Source organism: Lithobates pipiens, unplaced genomic scaffold, assembly GCF_037356315.1.
Source record: "Lithobates pipiens isolate NorthernLeopardFrog02 unplaced genomic scaffold, aLitPip1_a1.2 Scaffold_22, whole genome shotgun sequence".
Classification (NCBI taxonomy): Eukaryota; Metazoa; Chordata; class Amphibia; order Anura; family Ranidae; genus Lithobates; species Lithobates pipiens.
In genome coordinates, this window is record NW_027507784.1 from 52,748,020 (window position 1) to 52,774,611 (window position 26,592).

Below are 26,592 nucleotides of genomic sequence, written 5' to 3' on the forward strand. Positions count from 1 at the left end.
TAAAATCAGTCTGTATATGCAGTGAAGCATGCTTGTTATACTCACTGCTCACTGTGCAACCTAAGGGGTAAATCCTGTGCATTGTGTATAGAGGCTGTCTTCCCTGATCCTCCCCTTCTTCCACAGTTCCCAATCCATCTCCTGACAGTAAAGAGCATTGTGGGCACTCTGCGCATGCTCGGTTTCGTGTGTATTGCTTGTATTGCTAGAGAGGTTTTTTTTGGGGGGGGGGGGGTGCATGTGATCAGCACAGGGCCAATATACATTGTCCAGACAGAGGGTCAGGAGTTCTGCAGCCTCACAGGACAGTCAGAGTAGAATGAAAACTCCTCCTATAAGCTTTAACCAGACACTCATAGATGTCACAAGACTGCTATATACGGCTTATGAGAAAAGGTATTTAGCAGTTTATATTTGCATAATATACAAAGGTGGACATAATGTACAAATGTGGAAGTTGCATTTCCATGTTTTGTGTACTGTGGGAGACCAGGTATAGTGAATGCAGGGTCCAGGGTTTAGTAACACTTTAAGCTGCTTGTGGATGGTGCCAAGTCAGCAGATGACCATACTGTACAGACAATCTGGGTCTGAGCAGGCATGTCAAGGCATAAAGTAGTATTTGAAATAGAACAGTAAGAAGACATATCTATAGCGTTCTACACAGTCTGCTCTACAGTATCTGTTGTGGACTTTTAGGTTCTATTTGCATGGGTGTTTTGCCATGCTGAGAATCCCAGTGGCAGGAATCTACTGATTCCTGCTGCTGGGTTTGCCAGTGATGAGTGGATAGCAGTAACTGCCAAGCCCGTACCTTGCAATGGCAGGCTGTCAGCAACTGCAGCTATTCATGCCTGTTCACACAGCCAGCAATTTACTGCAATAATTGCTAGCTTTGCAAACAGGCACGGCTGCTATAAGAACATTAGGAATCAGTAGGTTCTTGTTGCTGGAATTCATGGAGTGGCCGATCCTGTGTCTTACCTGTCTCTTAGTAAGCACATGGTTTTGTCTGCCCTACAGACTCTGAGATCTGCTAGGAAGCAGCTGACGATCAAATTCCAGTCTGCTACAACATTCTCATGTGTACTACTACTTATAGCATAAAGCAGCATTTAAAATATAATATAGTTGTTTGAAGATCTAGAGAAGACTGTAAAATCATATTATTTACTTTAAGGTTAGTTGTATTTTAGGGCTACATAAGTAGCTGTAATCTCTTGCTACTGAGAGCTTTGACCTCTTGTTGACAAGTAATTAATATGCAGCTATAGAGATGATTGTCAAGTGGTTACATTTCTCAGTATCAATAAACTAAAACCGCTCATTTAGCCCTAGTCAGATGCTCCTACTGGGCAAGTTCTTCTGATCTGTCACAGCATACAAATTTATTTCTCGAAATACTCAACAACAACAAAACATTAACTGTAATCAAAACTATACATTCTTTTCTAAATAAATAGGTTGCAAAGCTTAATATATTTTCTTTACATATCTAATATAACAAGTACATTGCAATAGTTCCCCTTTAATAAATACATTTGGTGATACAATTTACAGAGAGTCCTTCTACAGAAATGAGTGGTATGGTAGGCTAGCTGGCCAAATTGGACCAGTTATTCAATCAAGTAGTGAGCAAGTCTGATGTAAGAAAAACATTTCCTTACTCAAAAAAAAAAGGTATGAAATTATAAGTAGTTGTACCCGTGAGTCACTTTGGGTTCTTTTGTTTCGATTTAAAAATAACATCACACTTGTAATCACACGTGTATGCACATCTAAACACATAAGGAACTCAAAAATGGAAAGAATGATAATTTAAATGTAAAACTAGAAAATTTTTAAAGTGGACCATTCTCTTTCTGAAGAACAAGATTAAAGGGTAACTCCACTTTCCTGGGGAAAAAATGCATATAAAGAAAGAGTAATATAGTGTATACAATTGTGACAAAAGTCATATTGTAATTAAATGTTATTAAAAATGACCTTTCCTTTTCCATCTGCAGATCTGTAATTTTCTGAAAATGCAATGCAATATGGCTACTTGGAGGTGTTCTGTACACAGAATGTGTACAGAACGCCTCCAAGAAACATAATTTCCTGCTTGTGTGATTAGCTCACCAATTTTCCCTGAAGGAAACCTTGGAGCTTATATCTCCAGACAATGCCAAGCCATATTGCAGGAACTTGGCCCTGGAAAAGCCTATTTACTTCTCCTAACTATCCTATATCACTTTTGACTCAACATCTCATACGTATCTTGATCTCTCTCGAACTTCGACACAATAACCTGGCTACACTACCCTACCTCATTATCTTTATTATTCATGTATACTGTTAATACTAATTATATCACAGCTTCAGATACATATGTTAAATGAAATATTGTATTGTTGAATGCTTTTTACTATATCTTTCTATTTCATACTTGTTAACAGAGAAGCTTTATTACTATTATTTCATTCTTTTCTATGCATTGTATTACCACAAATGATGTTATTTTAAGACCTTTTGTTAAACCTTAAAAAACATAATAAATATTTGAAAGGAGATAGGAACATTGGATTGTAAGTTGCTTGAGGGCAGGGCCTGATGAAAATGTACACTATGTAAAGTGCTGCAGACATTACTGATGCTATATAAATGCCTGAAATTACAAAGTTGACCAATCTGTAAATTACAATTTTTTTTTTCATGTCAGTGAAACTGCAGAGTTTCCCTTAGGCAACCCCTTGACTCCTCAGCACAAAATAATTGTTTTTGTGTGCTGGAGCCCTACTGACATAAAGACCATCCTCTCCAATAAGTACCCCTTCCCTTTCCTGCTACAATACAACTGTGCAAAGATATATGGAGAAGGAGAATAAAATCTTGTTTCTGCCCAGTGGAGGCAAGAACAATCCTTCATATATGTGTCAGATTGTGATAAGTGATGTTGCATCTGAACATCTTTATTAAAAAACAAAGAGTTATATTCACAGCCAGTTTAAAAAGTACTTCAGAAAGAAAGAGGTCCTCTTTAAAGCCCAATGCTGCCTTACTAGGAATGTGTCAACCAAAAAATCAATGTTGTACAATTTTTTTGATGCAGAATTATTTATGTGTGTCTAGGCACATGTAACAGTCTCCTCCTGGAAACAGTGAATTCTTTTAAATCCTGTACAGGGGTAAGATAAAAAGTCAGGTGGTCTAGATGGTAGCTTTATGGCCATTTTGCAATATGAAATTTATCAGAATAATGTGACCCTTTAAAGAAAAACAGTGCTTTACCCATACAGGCCAATGGTCACAGCTGTTTATATAGTTTACAGCAAAACATCTGTGGACACCTTACTATCATACAAAAACCTGGCTATTAGTAGGGAGTTGGACATACTTTGCAGCTAAAACAATCTTCACTCTGCTAGGAAGTCTTTCCACAAGATTTTGGAGTGTGACTTTGGGAATTTGTACTACCTAGCTTGCCAAACCAGCATTTTTGAGGTTGAGTACTAGTTGTGGATGAGATCACAATCCGCATACCAATTCATCCAAAAGTTGTTCAGAAAGGTGAAGGTCAAGGCTCCATACAGCCCGCTCAAGTTCCTCCACACCAAACTCATCACATCATGTTTTTATAAACTTGGCTTTGTGAAGAGGAACATAGTTAGGCTGGAACATAAAAGGACAATTCTGGAAGTAAAGAATTGTATAATATATATCTTTGTACAGTACTGCTGTAGCATTAAACATTCCCTTCACTGGAAACACCAGAGCACAATAATTTGCAGGGATGTTCACATATGTTTGGCAAAATAGTGCACTCGCCTTCTCTTTTCTTCCACTGGAGAATTGAGTGGCAGGAGAAGCCCTGTGAAAGCTTCAAATGACGTGTAGCTAACACAGAGCCAGGGGCTCTTATACCACCTCAATGTGACAGCACTGGGTTCCTAAGCGGAGCACAGCTGTTACATTGGAGAAAGTGGAGCAAGTCACACCTTATAGCACTGGTCATGTCACTTTCCTTGGTTAACAAAGTGAAGGGGAGCAAAGAGAAGGTATAAGCTGGTATGGGGCCTGGGAACGGCAAAGTACAAGTTTACATTAAGAGCTTCAATGTGTCATCTACAATGTTGACCTTTATAGGTAGAACCAATATGCAGTGAGCATGGCTCTCCTTGAGGTTTTTACCATGCCTCACTGCCCCAGAGCTTTCCCTCCTAAACCTCCTAAACCTTCAAAAGATGAAGGTTTGCCCAAATTCCACTCCACAGTCACTATATAATCAAACTATTCTCAGATTTGCCAAGTGTTGTCCCTTGCAGGGCCTAAAACATTTTAGAAAATCCTGTAAAATAAAGACTGTTGAAAGGTAGACCTCTACTGATTTCTGCTACCAGGTACAGATGAATTGTGGGTAAGGTTTACCCTCAAACTCAGGGTAGCCGCTTACTGTTGTCAGGGATGGGAGCCACACTTTGAATACAGCAATGGTTTTGATATGGACTGTAAGGACAATGTACAGTATATGAACAAAACAAGGAACTGTGCAAATTAGTAGCTGTCTTGTGAAATAAAATTACAATAATAAAATTCTCCTCTGCTAAGAAGGCTTTTTTCACGGCAAGTCCTCTGACAGTGAGCAAGCCAAAAAATATTGCACTGCTATGTATTGCACTGCTAGCGGATGTAATGATTTTGCAGTATAGGTAACCCAAGTGTGTCATAAGTATATATTCTTCTCATCTCCTTGTAAAAACAAACTGAGAAAGAGCTTCAGAGACATGTCTCCCTGTCGATACCTTTCCCTGAGGCAGCTTTATTCTCCATCTTGCTTTCAGAGCTGCAAAAAAACAACAAACAGAAGATATGAGCTGAACATGTTCAATAGAAGGTGACCCATCACCTACAGATACAAAATGTAGCCATTTTGTAAGCAGACAAAGTTCATGCTTATCACTGTTTTGTTTCCTCAAAACATGGCCACCAATGGTGCCTATAGGTGATTGGGTCTCATCTTACAGCTTTGACTGACACAGATGCTCTTCCAAGACTACAGTAATATATTTGCCATGCGATGCAACACAATTTGCAAACAATCAAAATGGATGCTAGAAGGGAAGAATAGTAAGCATATTGAGCAAACATGAAATCTCTTTAAGGCAGCTTTAGCAAGCATGCATGCACACAGATATATTAAATTGCATATTTAAGAAGCAAGCTGGATATAATCTGTAAATTTGTCCACGCTGAATTATCACAGAATAACACACAGCAATATTCTAGTTGGAGGGATTAAAGAGTATGTAAACCCTAACAATGAGCTTCCCTTATTTGCTCCCTTTTGGTCTGTTAAGCATACCACTGAAACTGTTTTGTTAAATCTCTTAGATAAGTACATAAAATGTGCAAATATCTTGCAAAAAAAATATTGTATGTTTTCTAACCAGTTTACATTATTCCCAGCTATGTCTGTGGACTAAAAAACACCTCCCCTTTTTATGGAGATAAGGGGAGGAGGTGTTCTGTAGTCCAGGGGTGGCAATGCTTCTCAATAGCTACATTACACTGAGTTAGAAAAAAACAAATGCAGCCACCACATCTAAGGACTGGTAAACTCCAATATATAATATTTTTGTTTTTGGGTTTACATATGCTTTAAACAGGGTTATGAGATATTTAAATGGGTTTGGTTCATTAAGAAAGTGGTTAGATGTAATACTCTAGTTGGTTATGTAATAAAGAGATAAGAAAATATTAAATTTTTAGTAGATGATCACCTATTGCACTACACCCAAAAAAACAAAAGCACTGCCCCTGTTTCATGAGCTGATAATTAGAAATATTAAATTGCATGAAGTAGTATCTGGAATTTGTTCTGTGGAAATGTGACTATTTCAATTCACAAATAAAAAAATCCCCAGTGTATAATACATCTGATAAATAAAAAAAATAAGATGAAAGGGTAATTATTAGTACTTCTCAACATCTTAAATGTTCAAATTAGAGCAATATTAGAATACACCTCACTGTACCTAACATCCATGTAAATCCATATATGAACAACATAGAAGACCCTTTTTGTAAGTCCCACCTCAAGGTCCTGCTCAGATTATGTTGATTTCCATCATAATAATTATGGGGTTGATTTACTACAACGGAGTCTATACAAAAAAACTCTTTTTGGAAATGTAGTGGTTGCCACCATCCCTTCTATGCAAATTCTTTACAAAAACTTGTTATTGATTTACTAAAACTGGAGAATGTACAATCTGGTTCAGCTGTGCATGGAGGCCAATCATCTTTTAACTTCAGCTTATTCAATTAAGCTTTGACAAAAAAGAAAAAATGGAAGCTGACTGGTTTTCATGCAGTTTTGGTAAATCAACCCTGCTGTCACAGGTTTAGAGGTCATTGAATAAGTACCTTTGCTGTGCAGCCTATAGATTTACGTTAGCTGCTTTTGTAGATAAACAGAGATAAGAAGATTTTATTTTTTCTGCGAGGCCTACCAAAAACAAGTTGTTTTTCTTAAGTGAACCTGTATTTTATTTTAAACTTTTAAAATTTTGTGCTATACATACAATATACTACACTTTGTGGTCCACTGCTTCTGTGATCAGTATGGGCAATCTCATTGGACAAAAAGGGTATCAGCAGGCAGGGCTTAGTGATGAGGTCAGGGAAAGGTTTGCCCCAGTGAAAAGGAAGTTTACATTAGGAAAGGACACAGAACTGATTTTTTTGTGGATAATATATTTATTTATGTGGTGCATTTTACATTAAAGTACAAATCTACATTGTTTTGTATGAATGGAGAAATGTTAGACTTTCTTCTGGGCTTTAACTACTTTCTGTGTACTTGTTGGACGTCCTCATCGAACTAACCACAGTCAAAACAAAGCAATACAGATTTGAAAGAGGGCAACAAACAAGATGCTTATTAGAATTTTAGAATTTTGGAGGATTAATAGATTCTATTTGCAGTAGTTGTGATGATATCAGGTAATGCCTGGTTACTGTGGACTTTAGAACTACAAACTGGTTGCACCAAGTACAGGTAGTAGGTTAGAGTCCAATGACTTGGTCACGACTGCTACTGCTGCACAAAAACATATTCCCTTTCAAACCACTCCCAAACACGCTTAAAGAAGGATTAAGAACAGTTATTCCAAGCTCCTGCTGGTTTTCTTATACTATATAGCTTTTAAAAAAAAGGCCCTGATTAATACAACTTTTCCAAAGTATGCAAAATGTGTGTACAGCATTTTGACTTCCTTCTGAAATTAATAAAGCTGACAAAAGTGTAAGGGATATATATTATCACTATATTTATTAACAAAAATGAAGGACAGGTGCAAAGCAATTTAAATGTCTAGCCCTCAGATTACCAGCATACTGTGTTGCTACTGCTAATAAAATAAAAAAATATATTAAAAAATAGAAAATAAAATACTTTTTGAAAGCGGAATTTTAGGATAACAAAATGGAAAGCAAATGTTAATAATAAAATGGAACAATGTCTGTAATTTATTTACACTTAATTATACAATCAATGAGTGCTAAAAAAAAAGGAATGTAATAATAAAGAACTTATTTTTTTTTAAAATAACCCTTGCTGCTGTCCTTTCCATGTATAAAAAAAGACTCTTTATTGTGCGTGGACAGCTAATTCCGATAGGCAGCAGCAATGAGGTTAAGCTGTGAATGATGGAACTTTACAGAAACAGATCTGCACAAAACATTTTAACATGGTAATTGTAAGATACAATTACGGTGTTAAAAAAATAAACTAATAAATAAAATAAAAACTCTCTCTCTCTCTCTCTCTCTATCTATCTATCTATCTATCTATATATATATATATATATATATATATATAGAGAGAGAGAGAGAGATATATACACACTGAGCAAAATTATAAATGCAACACTTTTGTGTTTGCCCCTATTTATCATGACCTGAACTTAAAGAGCTATGACTTTTTCTATGTACACAAAAGGCTTGTTTCTCTCAAAAATTGTTCACAAATCTGTCTAAATCTGTGTTAGTAAGCTCTTCTCCTTTGCCGAGATAATCCATCCACCTCACAGGTGTGGCGTATCAAGATGCTGATTAGGCAGAATGATTATTGCACAGGTGTGCCTTAGGCTGGCCACAATAAAAGGCCACTCTAAAATGTGCAGTTTTATCACACAGCACAATGCCACAGATGTCACAAGTTTTGAGGGAGTGTGCAATTGGCATGCTGACTGCAGGAATGTCCACCAGAGCTGTTGTCCTTGAATTGAATGTTCATTTCTCTTCCATAAGCCTTCTCCAAAGGTGTTTCAGAGAATTTTGCAGTACATCCAACAGAGAAGATTGTCTGAGACCAGCCACCAGGACAGCTGCTGCAACAATCGGTTTGCAGAACCAAAGAATTTCTGCACAAACTGTCAGAAACCATCTCAGGGAAGGCCTTTTGTGTATATAGAAAAAGTCATAGATCTTTAAGTTCAGCTCACGATAAATAGGGGCAAACACAAACGCGTTTATCATTTTGCTCAGTGTATGTGATATATATATATATATATATATATATATAGTGGCAAAGCGATGCCCTACGTGATGTTAACCCAGGATTCTCGACCAGGCAGGTTGAGGGGCTTGAGGGGGTTTGCCTAATTGGGAATAAACTGGCTTTTCAGTTTCCTCATTTGGAGCAGTCCACTTTGGGACCTGGAGCCTGGCGATTTCTTAAAGAACTGGATGGGATTAAATTTCCAGTCTTGGGTCCAGATTTTCAGAACTGCCAACACATTAATTGGTCATCTTTTGGTAGACACCTGACCATGGTCCTGGGCTCCACTCTCCCAAGGAGTCCAGTTGTACAGATAGTGCATGTTTGCACTGGGAAAGCCAGGAACCCAGGCATGAGGATCAGGGCAGTGAGGGGGTGCTATCTATATGAACGGTGTTGGCAAGGAAATGGTCTGCAGGAGACAGACCAAGGCTAAAAGTGGAAGGCACTGCTGTATGTGTAAGCCAGGAGTGCTGCATGTATAAGCCTGGAGATTGAAAGTGTATTTTCATTGGATGAAAATGCTGAAAATCCCTGTAAGGGAATTTTTTTTTATTTTTTTTCTGGAACCTTGTTTGAACTTTCATTTAAACAAAAGTGGGCCAACAAGCCCTTAAATTACAATTTCTGGTGTGGACTGTACTCTCTAGTGGGCGCTAGACTTGAGCTTTACAATATATACATTATATAATAACTGTCAGTTACAACTACTATAAAAAAAAAAATAACTTGCCAATTTAACTAATGCAGATGATGCTAAATTTGGCCTGGACATGTAGGCTTTAATGATCTCTGGTTTAAAAAATGGTTCCAGAAAACTTTTTTTATGATAGTGCTCTTGATCAAAAAATAGATAAAAGCCTATGTAGTGATATGTACTTCTGTTACAGAGTGTCTAATATAATAAATTCAATCCATTTTATTTGCCAACACTTCTATAAAAGTCTGTTTTGATTTCCATTTTGTTTTCCCAAATAGAATCATTGCTGAGCGGCCTGCAAAGCATGCTACAGTATGCAGTTACAAACGTCAGACTATGTGAGCATCCAATAAATAAATTAGTAAACAAGCAATATATATTAAGATGCATGTGACCAGTGAACTTACCTTTAGGGATCAGCTCGTACAGTGATTAGGAAGGGGAGCTTATGATAGAAATGTAACATGCAACATATTAAATTCAGTGGAGTTTTACTTGTGCTGGAATTTATAAAAGGATTATAGCAGATGACACCAGATGACACTAACCCAGTTATCTTGGGTTCACATCAGACTTCCAATTGTGTTTGGAGAAAATGAACTTTTAATTTTGATTGGGTGGGATTAATTTATTAAACGATTAGAGGTTGTTTACTTTGCAGGGTATGTTCAATTAAAGGTTTACTTCTTAATTTCAGAAAAAATGAAAAGGTGTACACACACCCTAATTCCTTCCAGTCAGACCTGCTCTACTTACCTCCCGTGGTGATTAGATGCCAGTGTGGTAGTATGGGGATTTGAAATCCCCGCTCCTCTCCCTGTTCTTTCTGCAGATCTTCCAGGACAGATCAGAATTATTCTAATTGTTCAGCACCAGTTAAGAGCATCATTCTGATCTGTCCCAGATGCACCAGCTGCTTGGGCACTGACAGCTCATCAGCCACGGAGGTATGTGAAGGGTGGTAGGGTGTACGGTGTTAGTTCACCTTTTCATTTTTTCTGAAAAAGAGAAATTCCATTTTAAATATAATAAATTTGGTGTAGCTATGTTAACTCTGAATACACAATCATGTGCAAATCGAATAACAAAAAATATATATTTTTTGCCAGCACGTGGCTGGATGATTAAAGTGAGCACAGCATTCCATTAGTCAATAAATTAAGTGAGCATTCTCTATTCTTTAAGTAAATAAACCCTCATTATGTCTAAAGTAAGCACAGAATTACTCTTTAGACTAACCTTTAGCACCTGTAGTTTTTTTTAACCTCCTAATAATGTTTTTATTATAAGATGTTTTGGTGCTTTTGTAGTGTCATCGCAAAATCTGGCAACTCACATTTACACATCATTCATAAACCTACTGAGCTGACGCATTGGTTACTTCTTTGTAATTTAGAATAGTACTTGTTAATTGTATACAAGAATGTTTTTTTTTTAACAGCGTCCTTTTTGTAACAAGAACATGAAATATGAGAATTGTGCAAAATAACGCAATAAAACCTTCGTTTGTGTGCCCTTCTTATTCGGGTTCACTTTGTTCCTAGGTATTTGATTTCTGGGCTGTCCTCTGCTTATCAATGTGAAGCCTGTTTTCATAATATTGTCCCATAAAAAAGTCTAAACCCAAGAACAAAAGTGGAAAAACTGCAGCTTACCAGTCCTTGTATGTAGTGGCTGCATACATTTTTTTTTTTTTAAGCTACGTACATTTACTGGAAGTTACAAAACTAACCATGATTCCTGACAGATATCCAGTGTCCTTGCAGCACCCTGTGCACTGAGCTGAAATCCCAACCAGCTTTGTCAACTATATAACGGCTCCTCTTTATGTATTGCAGATGATGAGAGGAGGAGGCGTTTCTAATCCAAAACCAGCCTAGGGTGACACCTAGCTCCTCCATACATTGTGAGTAGATGTTGTCACCCTAGGACAGGAAATGGTTTATGGGCAGGATCACCAGGTGAAAATATAGAGAAAAGAGCCTAAAACAAGAAAACTAATACAGCGACCACATCTAGGGACTGATAAGCTGCAATATATAAAATGTATCTTATTGGGTTTAGATATTCTTTAGGGACAATGATATGGAAACAGAGTACAGCCCAGGAGTTAGGATGTCAATTCTCTAAGTACAAAGTAAAACCAAATTCAGAGGGGCACACAATAGAAGGTTTTTGGGTAATCTTTCTTAATGATTAATGAAGTGCTCTCATTGCATTAATGCCTGTTGGGTATGTCTTAGCCCAAAAACCAGGAAAGTCAAGCGTTCATGATGTCTGCTCTTAGATCCCTTTCACACTGAGGCACTTTTCCAGCACTTTCATACTACAAAAAATGAATGAAAAGCTCACAAAATCCTATTTCCATTAAAATCAATGAATGCTTTCAAACTGGGGCAGTGCACTGGCAGGGAGGTGAAAAAACGCCCCTCTCCATTGAAATTAATGGAAAGCTCTTCAAAAGCACCTGAAAAGCTCATCAAAAGTGGTCAGTGTTTTACTGGCAGTTTAGAAGCGCCTCAGTGTCAAAAGGGCTTCAGGGGGGACTTTTTAGATGTGTGAAATGGTTGCCAGATCAAATTAAAATGGGTTGATGGCGCTACCTATATACTATATATACTACTATATAATACCTATAGGTAGTGGCATCAACCCCTTTTTTATTTTATCTTTTTATACATCTAGGACTCCCCTTACGGGGGAGTTTTTTGGGGAGGCAGCAACCTTTCTTAATTTGTCCGAAGTGCGGTACCCCTTCACTTGTATAAATAAATGGTTGCCAGGTTCACATTAATTGGTACCAAATTGGTACTATAACTATCACAGCTGCATGAGCTTTTGGAGACAAGTTATTTTTTAAGCTATATATATCCTTGAAGATAGGATCAGCACATTAGCATGCAAGCCCCATCAACAACTGTTTCATAAGCATTCATAGACACATGGTGATTAGTGCATGAATCTAAAACAATAATCAGGTTTGGACAATTATCAGCATGTCTGTAGGTACTTGGGGGCCATATCACACACCCTAGAAATTCCCTATGTTCTATAGACACTACAATTCAGCATTTGTATTCAAGGCAGGAGGGGTTGTCCATAAATGTGTCTATATATGAACAAGCCTGCATAACAAAGGCTGTGATTGGAAATATTAGACTGTTTAAATATGATTTTAGGGAAAAAAGGCTGTAATTTGAGGGGGGCAGTAGTGGTTTACAAAATAGACTTTGACATAGGAATTCTATCTTTTATTTTTAATGTATGCATTTAAAGTAAAGGTATTGTATATCCTCAGTAAGCTTGGTAACCTACCAAGTGCAGTGCAATGCAACGCCATGCCATCAATTATAAATCTACAGAATGCATCAGTACTACACACATCTACATAATGACGTTTTACTAGAGGACTCCGCAATGCACTAAAAAGCATAGTGTGTGGTATGACGCAATACAGTGAAAAAAACATGTGTCTTTTTCTGTACTGTCTATTCAAAATGCCCACAAATTACAACTCAAAATTGTGTGAATGGCCACTTAAAGTAATTTTTTTAAACAGCTTTCAAATTTTGACATGCTTTCTCTTCCTTTTTTTGTGACTTTAATAAAAACATAAGCCTCTAGAGGGAGAGCAGATAAGTAACTACAATAATTCTTCCCACCTGGTAAAAGAGAATGGAAAAAGGGATGTATGGCAAAAACTTTTTTGGCCATACTTCTCATGTTTCACAGAAAGAAGTGCACTTACTTTTGCTCTCTTGTGTTAGCTGATGGGGCAGATGGGGCAGAGCAGCTTCAGGCTCCAGGGAAAACCCCAACAATATTGTAGGGTAACTCCAAACTTCTCCTTTAATCACTTGTTGAGATAGGATATCAGCCACACAGGGATTGCTTACCCTTGCATGATTGGGTATCCGGTTCCCGACTGGGGCAAGTTGATGTACGAACTTCGGCTGGGCATGTACGAACTTCGGCTGGGCAAATGGGTGTACCTGTACATCCCTTTGAATTTGCCGCCGTACCATCACATGCGTTCCGGGAGTTCCGTGCGGATACCCATGATCGTCTCATGGAGAGGAAGAACAGGGAGATGCTAATGTAAGCAAGCTTTTGAAAAAAACATTTTTTTTCCCTCAGTTTAGGCCGATACGTATTCTTCTACATATTTTTGGTAAAAAAAAAAAAAAAAAGTGATTATTGATTGGTTTGCGCAAAAGTTAAAGCGTTTACAAAATAGGGGATAGTTTTATGGCATTTTTATCAATAATTTTTTTTTTTACTAGTAATGGCGGCGATCAGCGATTTTTATTATGACTGTGACATTATGCCGGACACATTGGACATTTTTGACACATTTTTGGGACCATTGTCATTTATACAGCAATCACTGCTATACAAATGCAGTGATTGCTGTGTAAAGGACGCTGGCAGTGAAGGGGTTAACCAGTGGGTGGCAGTGTAGGGGTTAAGTGTTCCTAGAGGCATGTTACTAACTGTGGGGGCTGGGCTTTCATTTAGTGAACATTGATCTCTGCTCCAATCACATGGAGCAGAAATCAGCGTCACTTGTTGCTTGGCAGAACGGGAGATGCTGTTTACAACGGAGAGATTCCCGCGACGATTGGGTCTGCGGGACCCACGACCGGACTCACGGGGGGTCCCAACCAGCACGCGAGCGCGCCTCCGGCGGCGCGCTTGCAATGGCAGGGCAGCATTAAAGATTGGACGTACCTGTACGCCAATATGCCTGCCCGTGCCATTCTGCCGAAGTACATCGGCGTGCACTGGTCGGAAACTGGTTAAAGAAGTAAGGACTATTTAGTGTTTAGATTTATTTATACCTTGGTAAATATTTTTTTTATGTATGATGCATAGGTTAACAGCTTTAAAAATTGTAATATTACATGTAGTATTTAGTATCTTATCCGACATATGTATATACAATATCAACTGGAAGTTTATTACACTTGCAATGCTGATGAAGGGGGCTATTTTGTATCCTTGAAATGCACAGTAGCTTTGCAATGAATAAACTGTAACTGAACTGTTCAATTCTTGTGATGCCCTCATCTTTTTTGATGTGAAGATTCCATTTTTGGCTGGGTTCACACTATTGCGAATTGGATGTGGGTTTCCCTGCATCCAATTTGCATAGCAGGAGATTGTGAGCGGCCCTCTATGGAGCCATCTCCGGAGCAGCTCCAGTGCGAATAGCACAGGGGTCCTGTGGGTCTTTTGGTCCTCTTCAGGTCCGAATTTAGCCAAAAATTTGTGCCGATCCATGCTCTAGTGTGAGCCCAGCCTTAAGGTTTATATTGCCACCTGTGTCATCACTAGGGAGATTTATCATCATTATTTTAAAGAGATTGATATACTAAAGTCAAATAGACTTTTCACTTTGCAAAGGAATGTTCCCAAGAGCTTAGCACATGAGGTGAAATTCTGTACACTTCCATCATCCAATCATGTTCAGGCAAAAAAGCATTTTTTTCCCTTACACTGGATTGGGTATTCTTTGCAAACTGAAATTTCACAACATCCACTGAGCTTTGGGGATATTTCCCAGGCAAGGGGTAACTCTTCTTTAAATGTGAAAACCCTATTTGCCTTTAGTAGAACAACCTGAAAGTGATGGACAAAATGTAACATTTTGAGTTGCAACAGGAATAGAGGAGAACCTTCCAATGGAGAGAGTTGTTCAATTGACAACTGACAAAATATTTCCCTTTCTTTGGAGAAATTGGGGGTTATTTACGAAAGGCAAATCCACTTTGCACTACAAGTGCAAACTACAAGTGCAAAGTGCACTTGGAAGTGCAGTCGCTCTAAATCTGAGGGGTAGATCTGAAATGAGGGGAAGCTCTGCTGATTTTATCATCCAATCATGTGCAAGCAAAAATGCTGTTTATTATTATTATTAATTTATTTATAAATGATTTATTTTCCTTGCATGTCCCCCTCGCACTTCCAAGTGCACCTTCAGTGCAATTTCAAGTGCACTTTGCACTTGTAGCGCAAAGTGGAGTTGCCTTTTAGTAAATAACCCCCATTGTCTCTCATTTCCTGTTGTGTCTAGAGGAAGTAAAGGAAAAGATCATAAAATGGGAAACAGACAGGTGAATAAATACTTGACAGGAGTTCCATGCTATTCCAAAACTTTAAAAAAAATGCATTAGAATAGTAGGTTTGTCTTAGTTTCAAATATCAGGTCAAATAAGAGGAATTCAAACTTTTCACTGGTCCTGATTTGGTAGTTACACTAAACACAGGCTAGGTTTAGAATAACTTTTCTAGTAAATGGGTTGTAACGTTATTAGAAGATACAGAGTCACTGCAATGCAGACATCACAAATAGTTTCGTAAAAAAAAGTAACACAATTTATTTTTCATACTCGATTTACAATAGATTAAAATTTAAATAATTTAAGCCTGAGCTAATGTACATTTCACCAAAATCCAGCACAGTAAGTATTTGGTCTTCAGCAAAGCCTAATAGAAAATGTAATTTTCTAATACTGAAGATTGCTCCTTTCTGCCTGAATATAACACCTATAGTCCAAAGAAAATTCTTTGATTGGAAAGAAAAAAAAAGTACAACAATGGATAAAATTTAAAAAGCAGACACTACTGGGTTTTGTAAATGAAGGTGTCTAGTTAAATGTCACAACCAATAAGCCCAGATTGCTGTGACCAATAGCAGCCAAACAGACATAGTTAGCAATGGTGCTGTGTATTATTTTAGATGAAAGCAGATATTTGGCTGATGTGGTTACTTAGAGCATCTCTGGGATTGGTGCACCGAATGACTAAATAACCACCTAGATGAATTTCTTCACAAGTAAAGAACAGTTAGACAATATCTATTAATGGTAATTTTCCAAAAAATACAAACTGATTGCTGTGACACTCAAGCTATGATGCTAATTAATTGACAACGCATTTTATTTATGCAGTTTATGAAATTGTGATTTTAAAATTAAGTAATTCCAAGGTACACAGTTCTGTGTAAGCCACATTTCTCCAATGTAAAAGAGCAGTGAAATTAAATAATGAAGTTGATTTATATTCAAGAGCTTTTAGTAAAATTCATGGATAAATATTTGAATGTGTAAGGTGTTATTCAGTGGAAAGGACCCTTATCTATAAAGCTTTCTTCAATACAGATTTTTAAATCGTCACAAAATGGCCTATTTATTAAATAACTCAAAAATATGATCTTTAAAATAGAATTCTTGTTTTGCTTCTTGCTTCAATTTATTTGTTAAACATGTTATTAGTAATACATTATATATAATTATTTATTAATTATTAATGTATTACTTATTTGCTTATTCCTCCTGGAATTGAAGTTGAAGTTTAGACACATAACTATGTATGTAGTTGCAATACATCAGCTCTGTCTAGGACACCTGTGATTGGAAAATTAAACAGGAACTAAACATCCATTACCAGGCATTAAAATACTTATGCTAAAGCATATTTTATTTTTAATAAACCTATAGTTGAATTAAAGGATGGCTGCTGATATTTGTCTAAAATTCAGCTTTAATATGACTTTGGGACTGTTTAATTATTTAGATTAGGTAAGGTTGTCAATAGCAGAAAAAAGGAGTTATCTGATATAAGTAAACATTTTATTAATAATATTAAAATATTTTTCCAAACTCTATCTAATGCTCTAAGCAAAAATGTGGCCTCTTGAGATAATAAATATAATAATATTACAAATATATTTACTATATAAATAAACTTAAAATACTTAGTGATGGCCTGACAGGGCTTAAAGTATATGCTGCTCTTAAAATATATGCAAACATGTTGCTTTGCCCGGCATTGGTTTAGTTAGGAAGGGTAAGGGAAAGTAAGCAGGGTTCTTTTCTTACATGTGATACTAGACTGTAAAGTGAGGTTAATAGCCCATATTTAGGCAGATATAAAAAATATTACACCTATATTTATGAATGTTACTAGCAGCTCTATTAAATGAAGCAACTGTTTTTTTGTTTTTTTTTTAAGTTTACTGCCCTTTTAAATTTTCTTGATCTCGTTCTTTACATGTGACAGTTAACAGAATCAAAATAAAAACTAAAAAATTCTATGGGTGATGTGTATTGTACACTACCAAAATAATACAAAAATAAGGAAGTTACTTAGAAAAAATTAAAACCTTTTAGAAGAAAAGCTGGATTCCTTAGTCTTTGTGTTTTCTGAGGTTAATAGCAGAGTCTTCCACACTGATGTTTTTGCCATTTCATCAGAAATGTTTATTACTGATGGGTCCTCTCTAGACAGAATTAACACACAGAATAATGCACAAAATGAATAACTTTCCTAACTAACTGTCTGAGAAGCTGCTATTTAATCAGATGACTACAATAAAAATGTAGATTCTTATAACAAATACATTCAGAGCTTTTTCTCTTTCTGCACTGATGTGGATATAACAGAAACACACTGTCAACAGTTCAAGTGGGTGAGGATATCCATTGTGATAAAAAAAAATGTAGTTGTACCATTGTAGGTATTAAATAACTGTAACTTCTATTCAGTGGCATTAGAATTTGACATTGATAAACATTAGCAGATATAAATACTTTGCCTAAATTAATACAGCTTAAAAAAAAAAATGACATGAATTTTTGCAAACAGTACAAATACCAGATGATTTCAGATAATATAGACAAGCCAGTATTTTTGAAGATCTTTTGTAACAATTTCATACTTGCTCTACCAAAGGCCAGTCTGTGTCGTATTTGTTGATCGCTGGGTCCTATCTCTGTGCAATGTGTTTATTTCTTATACCTTCATGCTGTTCTTTCTGGGATGCAGCTCTTCTAAGCAAGACCATTAGCTTAGTGCTTCTCACCTACTATCTGCTTCTGTTCCCTGCTATTTTATGGATGGAATTAGTTGATACATATAGTGGCCTCAATAGACTTCTAATGTTGTAACTAATTCTATGAAAAAAAATAAGGGATGTAGAAAATGCATGGACTACAAGCATTCAGCCAAAAATGTCTCTGTGCACTAGGCAATATTTCAGAAAAACTATATCCCAGAAAGAAAGCACCGAAGTAAGTGTAATTATACCTGCATATTTCAGAGATATTTCCTGAATAGTCTGGGCACATGTTCTCTTTAAAGAGAACGTGTGCCCAGACAATGCAAACGAAAGTATTTATATATTTTGAAGAAGCAATAAAAACAAGCTCTCATTTACCACTGTAGCTATAGATATTTTGAAGAAATTAATCTTCAAAATTTACAAAAAAGGCACAGAAATCTCAGCTCTTTACACTATTAATTAGACATGTGCAGAGTAAAATATTTCGTTTCGGAATTTCGTTTTCGTCTGAAAACTTAATTTATTTAGTTACTCCCGAAATTCGTTTTTATTTATTTAGTTTTTCGTTCAAAAATTGCATTCGTCCGAAAATCCACATGAATTACGGTCGAATCTGTCTTGGAAGGCTTATGGTGTCTGTCGAATGTATAAAGAAGATTCGACGGAGCTAACTATATAGCATACTTTAGAACCCTATTAAAGTCTATGGGACTCCAACGTTCAAAATCTAAAGTGCTAATTTTAAAGGCTAATTTGCAAGTTACTGTCCTAAAAAGTGTTTGGAGACCCGGGTCCTGCCCCAGGGGACATGTATCAATGCAAAAAAAAGTTTTAAAAACGGCCGTTTTTTCGGGAGCAGTGATTTTAATAATGATTAAAGTGAAACAATAAAAGTGTAATATTCCTTTAAATTTCGTAGGGGGGGGGTTGTCTATAGTATGCCTGTGAAGGGGCGCATGTTTCCCGTGCTTAGAATTGTCCCTGCACAAAGTGTCATTTATGCAGGAAAAAAAGTCCTTTAAAATCACTCGCAGCTATAATGAATTGTCGGCTCCCGTAATACAGAGCACACTCATTGAAAGTCATTGATAAAAAAATAAATAAATAAATAAATAAAAAAAAAAGCGTGGGGGTCCCCCAAATTCAATTACCAGGCCCTTCAGGTCTGGTATGGATATTAAGGAGAACCCTGCCTCAAATTTAAGAAAAAATTTGACGTGGGGTTCCCCCTAAATATCCATAACCAGACCCTTCAGGTCTGGTATGGATATTAAGGGGAACCCCGCGTCAAATTAAAAAAAAAATTGACGTGGGGTTCCCCCTAAAAATCCATACCAGACCCTTTATCCGAGCACGCAACCTGGCAGGCCGCAGGAAAAGAGGGGGGGACGAGAGAGCGGCCCCCCCTCCCTCCTGAACTGTACCAGGTCACATGCCCTCAACATTGGGAGGATGCTTTGGGGGTCCGTGACCCCTCAAAGCACCTTGTCCCCATGTTGATGAGGACAAGGGCCTCATCCCCACAACCCTGGCCGGTGGTTGTGGAGGTCTGCGGGCGGGGGGCTTATCAGAATCTGGAAGCCCCCTTTAACAAGGGGACCCCCAGATCCCGGCCCCCCCCCTGTTTGAAATGGTAAGGGGGTACAAAAGTACCCCTACCATTTCACAAAGAAAGTGTAAAAAATGTTTAAATAAAACAAACACACTTTTTAAAAATTCCTTTATTAAAAATAAAAAAAAGATTCCAGCGGCGGTAATCCACTCTTGCTATCCAGCGACGGACGGTCAGCTCTCCATCGATGTCTAATGTCATCCAGCGCAGCGCAGCATCCTTCTTCTGTCTCCTCCACGGAGACACTGGAGGCATTCCGGCGCTGACGTTTCTTATATACGGAGGGCGGGGCCACCCGTGACCTGACCCCGCCCCCCTCTGACGCAAGGGGAAACCCGGGGTTCCCCGTGACGTATGGGTGACCCCGCCCCCCTCTGATGTAACGGAAACCTGCCTGTGTTACATCAGAGGGGTGCGGGTCACCCCTACGTCACAGGGAACCCCGGGTTTCCCCTTGCGTCAGAGGGGGGCGGGGTCAGGTGACGGGTGGCCCCGCCCACCCTATATAAGAAACGTCAAGCCGCCGGAATGTCTGTAGTGTCTCCTCCACGGAGACAGAAGAAGGATGCTGCGCTGCGCTGGATGACATTAGACATCGATGGAGAGCTGACCGTCCGTCGCTGGATAGCAAGAGTGGATTACCGCCGCTGGAATCTTTTTTTTATTTTTAATAAAGGAATTTTTAAAAAGTGTGTTTGTTTTATTTAACCATTTTTTACACTTTCTTTGTGAAATGGTAGGGGTACTTTTGTACCCCCTTACCATTTCAAACAGGGGGGGGGCCGGGATCTGGGGGTCCCCTTGTTAAAGGGGGCTTCCAGATTCTGATAAGCCCCCCGCCCGCAGACCTCCACAACCACCGGCCAGGGTTGTGGGGATGAGGCCCTTGTCCTCATCAACATGGGGACAAGGTGCTTTGAGGGGTCACGGACCCCCAAAGCATCCTCCCAATGTTGAGGGCATGTGGCCTGGTACGGTTCAGGAGGGAGGGGGGGCAGCTCTCTCGTCCCCCCCTCTTTTCCTGCGGCCTGCCAGGTTGCGTGCTCGGATAAAGGGTCTGGTATGGATTTTTAGGGGGAACCCCATGTCAATTTTTTTTTAAATTTGATGCGGGGTTCCCCTTAATATCCATACCAGACCTGAAGGGTCTGGTTATGGATATTTAGGGGGAACCCCACGTCAAATTTTTTCTTAAATTTGAGGCAGGGTTCCCCTTAATATCCATACCAGACCTGAAGGGCCTGGAAATTGAATTTGGGGGACCCCCACGCTTTTTTTTTAATTTATTTATTTATTTTTTTATCAATGACTTTCAATGAGTGTTCTCTGTATTACGGGAGCCGACAATTCATAATAGCTGCGAGTGATTTTAAAGGACTTTTTTTCCTGCATAAATGACACTTTGTGCAGGGACAATTCTAAGCACGGGAAACATGCGCCCCTTCACAGGCATACTATAGACAACCCCCCCCCCTACGAAATTTAAAGGAATATTACACTTTTATTGTTTCACTTTAATCATTATTAAAATCACTGCTCCCGAAAAAACGGCCGTTTTTAAAACTTTTTTTTGCATTGATACATGTCCCCTGGGGCAGGACCCGGGTCCCCAAACACTTTTTAGGACAGTAACTTGCAGAATCTTTTCTCTCTGTCAAATCTTTTTTCTCTGTCGAATATTTTCTCTATATAATCTTGGACTAATAGAGGTAAGGTTAAGCACATTCGACCACAGGTTCTATAGACAGATTGTTATCGTCAGAGTCATGTCGAATCTCCTATTCTATATCGAACTGTTGTAACAATGAAAACGAAAATAAAGCATTTATTTATGTCGGATCTTTCGTTTTTCGGATTTTGTGCTTTCGTTATCGTTTGTCAAAACGAAAACGAAAATAGCTGAAATTCGGACGAAAATGCATTCGGACGAAAACGAATGCACATGTCTACTATTAATTTCTTTTACATCAGAATCTGGGCAGCCTATCTGCCTTGTAATGTAAACATACGGAACACGTTAGAGTTTGTTGTGATCTTTAAGTATAAAGGATACAATCTTTAAGAATAAATTACAGCATCAGATGTCTTGTATTAAAGCTTGTATACTGATTATTAAGAATATGCCAATAGTTTGGTGTCCACAGTCTGAGCACAGGGGCACTTTAAAGACACAGCAGTAAGTGAAAAGCTACCATGGTCCTTAGGTTTTGAGATATTGCAACCAGCATGTCTACCACCAACAATCAAGCAATATCCATTCTAATATAATCATAATTACAGTGTGTCAGTTACAGCTCTTGATCTGATGTTTGGGATAGATAGGTATACTTAAGAAGACCAGTGAGTCTAAATGTGAATACATGTTCAAGACTGAACAGACTGAAAAATAATTCTTGTGTTCAAATAGTAATACACCATTTGATATAAGGAGTAGCAATGCTGGGTATTTCAAGACAGACTACGCAGTAGTTACTTTGACACAATTTTACAGTTCTGTGTTTTCATATTACCTGCAGTTCCCTTCCATCGGTAACTGGACAGTTCCTTCATCTTCCAACACCAACATGCTTTGTTCCTCCTAAAGAATGATGGAGCAAATGTAAGTTTCATTGGGGTATGTGGAATAATAAATAAAAAACCATTGAACAACAGCCATGATAGCTCAAGGCCTAAGGTTCCCAAAGATGGTGTCTATGAAACTTTATTTCATTTGAGCAAGAAACAAATTAGAGCAGATGGGTAACAATATAGGCTTTATGACATAAACAGAAGTATTTGTGATAACTGTTTTTGGATCACACCCATTAGAAGCACACTCTTATTTCTGGTCACACAAACCATTTTGAGTTTTAGTACCTCTTTCTCTGCATCTTCCAACTTCTTTTTCTTACTTTCAGGCATTAGATCATCCAACCAACTCAGTTCTCGTTTAGTAAAGAAAAAATCCATTAGTTTCCTTACAAAAACCAATGCCAATACCTGGGAATAAAGGAAAAGAGTTATAGCTGCCAACGGGCACACAAAGCAATTCAAAACAATGAATATCTTTCATTAAGTCTTGGTCAACACAAAGAAAAACTACCCTCTACAAATCCTGATTGAGGAAGGCCAGCTAGACCTTCAGAACCTGTTGGCCTGTTATACAGTTTCTGTCTAACATTTTATTGGGATATAATTGTTATGCACTTTGACTCTGAGAGAGATAGTGTGAAAGCGGACATCCTCTGTTGAAACCCCATAGTCAGCTCTCTGATCTCCCCTGGAAGAATGAATCCAGAAGCACTCAACGCTGAGCACATCTGGGCTCAGAGCTGTCAATCTCTGGCCCCTCGGGCCAGGGAAGAAGTTAAATAAGAACAGACTGTGGCTGTTTAGCTTCAACACAGTACAAAGGTGACATTGGAACTCTAATAGACCACTTATGTAGAATTAAAGGGAAACTGTCACCTGTATATAATCACAAAGAGGACTGACAATAAAGTTAATACATTCACAGGTGTGTGGGTGTTGGGTGTGCACGTGCATGAAAATGACGATTGCACCACACATATTCACTATAACATCACTAGATATTCATTCACTATCATGATCAATAATTCTTGGGAAATCATTGACTATTAGCTCCAAATTGTTGAGCTAGAAAGGCTTTTAAAGCTTCACCTGTGGACAAAACCTGGGTACCATATATTTTTGCTGTTTCACTGTAATCCATACTTTTGAGGTTTGACATATTTGGTATCTAGCTACTTGACGCAACATGACCTTTTATATTCTACCAACAAATTAGGTATTTTATTGTATTTGTGTGGGCTAAAATTAATTTGAATGTATGTTTTATTGGAAATTTAGACTTGATAAACAGTAGCACAGTTATCGTGTGATAGTTAAAAATTTACAATTTCCACCAACAGACATCAGTTTAAGAAGAAAAACGTTAACACCAAAAATAAATAACGACTCAAACAATTATGATTTCACTTTAAACAATACTAACTACAGTCAGCTTATATGCATGCTTACCATCATTGGGAAAACAATGGCTGCCTTGGAGGCTTTGATTACCCACAGCAGTATAAGACAGGTCAGCTGAAGTATGGTAAAGAGGTGGACCTTACGAAGGGGGACGTGCCTCAAATAGATAAAGTCTGGCTGGTGTTTTGGTGGCATCCAGAATAATAATATCCGGTCAAAGAACTGTGGAAATTGGTAAAAATTAGAGGGTAATTATGTTAAAAGCCCTTTTAGGTCGCAAATAAAATGTCTTTATGTTGATTTACAGTAATTCATTGGCCTTTGACATATAACGAAATACTATGTACCAAATGCCAGTCAACATGCTGTTACAAAACAATGGCTGATGTAAAAATCAGTAACTAGGAAAGAATGGCATCAAAAAATGTTTTACTCTCTCATAACCAGAGGTCATTAGCCACTTAAGCCCCGGACAATTTTCCAGCTAAAGGACCAAGCCCCTTTTTGCGATTTCGGCACTGCGTCGCTTTAACTGACAATTGCGCGGTCGTGCGATGTGGCTTTAACTGACAATTGCGCGGTCGTGCGACGTGGCTGCCAAACAAAATTGGCATCTTAATTTTTCCCACAAATATAGCTTTCTTTTGGTGGTATTTGATCACCTCTACGGTTTTTATTTTTTGCACTATAAACAAAAATAGAGCGACAATTTTGAAAAAAATGCAATATTTTTTACTTTTTGCTATAATAAATATCGCCCCAAAAATATATAGAACATTTTTTTTTCCCTCAGTTTAGGCCAATAAGCATTCTGATACATATTTTTGGTAAAAAAATCACAATAAGCGCTTATGGATTGCTTTGCGCAAAAGTTACAGCGTCTACAAAATAGGGGTTAGTTTTATGGCATTTTTATTAATATTTTTTTTTTTACTAGTAATGGCGGCGATTAGCGATTTTTATTGTGACTGCGACATTATTGCGGACACGTCAGACAACTTTGACACATTTTTGGGACCATTGGCATTAATACAACAATATACAGTTCGATTAAAAATGCACTGATTACTGTAAAAATGTCACTGGCAGTGAAAGGGTTAACCACTAGGGGGCAGTGTAGGGGTTAAGTGTGTGTTTTTTTAACTTTAGGTGGGTGTGGCTTGGGGTTTTATGTCACTGATCGTCTTTCCTTATAACAGGGAACAGATGATCAGTGACAGCCTCACTAGGAAGCATGAGGAGAGGTTTGTTTACACTTACCTCTCCTCGTTCTTCAGCTCTGTGACCCGATCATGAAGCTCAGGATCGGGCCCGCGACCCACGGCTTGGCACTTAAAGGCAACGTAGAGGTACATGATTGTGCCCAGCCATGCCATTCTGCCGACGTATATCGGCGTGAGGCGGTCCTTAAGCGGTTAATGTCCTAATGCCCAGGGTAAATTTAGCAACATCAGCAAATGTCAGATAATTTGACAATAACTCTGTAACTAATTTGCATACCCAAACATTTTTATAAATGTTTAAGGACCTATAGGGCTTTGATTTGGTACACCATCTTAATTGCTCTGTTTTTTTTTAGGTTAACAAATGCGCAAAAAATTATTTTGCTATTTTTTTTCATACTGTGCAGTTACAGTTACGATTAAAATGGATGGAACTAGGGCCTCATGCACACACAGAAAAAATTGCTGCTGTTACAGGCATTTTTTTATGCCTCTGAAAACAGCTCTAGGTTATCTAATGTGCATGTGCACATTGTGTTTTTCACAGATGTATTTTAGAAAAAATATTTAGAAAAAAAATGCCCCCAATTTGTGCTCAGAAAGGTGTTTTCTAGAGAAATTTACTCAGTACACGTTTAAATGCACCTAAGTGGGCATATGAGCGCACATTTATTCTAATTCCTAAAATAAATGAATATTCTAAACAGTAGAATGAGTTTACGCTACTGCCGCGTACACACGAGCGGACTGTATGGCGTACTTAGTCCGTCGAAACACATTTCAGCGGACAATCCGCTCGTGTGTGGGCTTCAGCGGACTTTTTCAGCGTGCAGTCTGGCGTACTAAGTATTTCGGTTTTTTCGAAATTCTGTCCGTCGTACTTTGGTTTCAGCAGACAGTACGGTCGTCAGTATGCTAGTTCGACGGACTAAGAATGGCGCATGCCCAGAAAGGATTTACACGGTGGAAGGGTGCTTTGCTGTGTCTTGGACTTCCTATTTCTAGTCCCGTCGTACGTGCTGTACACGTCATCGCGCAGGCTTTCGACGGACTGTTTGTGCATCCGTGTGTGGTCAAGTCCGTTCAGTGGAAAGTACGACGGACTGTCCATCGGATTGTATGACGAACTAAGTATGCCATACAGTCCGCTCGTGTGTACGCGGCATAATACACATCTAAATGCATGTGTGTAAAAGCGTATAAATACACATTCATACACTCATACATGCACATAAGAATGCAACACTAGAGGCATTTTTTCCATCAAGTTCTGGCACACAAAATGCTGAATATTTTCATACGCCCATGTGCATGAGGCCTTAAGATGTCATTACAGCCTCAGGATGGCAGTGTTCATCTGTAGAATGAAGGTTTCTATTTTTTCCAAAGTATTCTCCAGCCTGCATGTGATCACTATGTCATAGCTAGCATAGAGATCATATGATCTCACTCATCAATGGGAACCTAAGCTGTCAGTGGCAGCAGGGACTAACAGGCAGCAGCTTCACAAAGCATTGGTTGCTGGCTCTCAAAGGGGAAATGTAAACAGGGCACTATTCTGGAAGACATTTATTGGCAGATTGTGGGATAGAAGGGATTAAATCCTCCTGATACTTGAAAGTCCTCCATAAGCTAACGTGCTAGAAATGTTATATCTTCTGTCAATTTGTGGGTAGAAGCATGTTGTGATTCTTTAAG

The 26,592-nt window shown here is 38.2% G+C and overlaps 1 protein-coding gene across 5 annotated transcripts in view; it reads right to left on the bottom strand.

Annotated features, from left to right (window-relative positions):
- Positions 1-1,460: 1,460 nt before the first annotated feature.
- SLC4A10 (solute carrier family 4 member 10) overlaps positions 1,461-26,592 on the bottom strand; it is a 381,585-nt gene continuing 356,453 nt past the window's right edge. For 3 of the 5 annotated variants that reach the window (XM_077447585.1, XM_077447583.1, XM_077447584.1), the window contains exons 21-25: positions 23,720-23,893; positions 22,556-22,678; positions 22,210-22,277; positions 17,410-17,526; positions 1,461-4,822 (exon numbers count right to left, since the gene is read on the bottom strand). In XM_077447585.1, coding sequence (XP_077303711.1) covers positions 4,756-4,822; positions 17,410-17,526; positions 22,210-22,277; positions 22,556-22,678; positions 23,720-23,893 — 549 coding nt within the window. In that variant the 3' untranslated portion in view covers positions 1,461-4,755. Of the gene's footprint in view, positions 4,823-9,649; positions 9,688-17,409; positions 17,527-22,209; positions 22,278-22,555; positions 22,679-23,719; positions 23,894-26,592 lie in introns of all 5 variants that reach the window. The other 2 variants (XM_077447586.1, XM_077447587.1) reach the window with 2 other exon arrangements.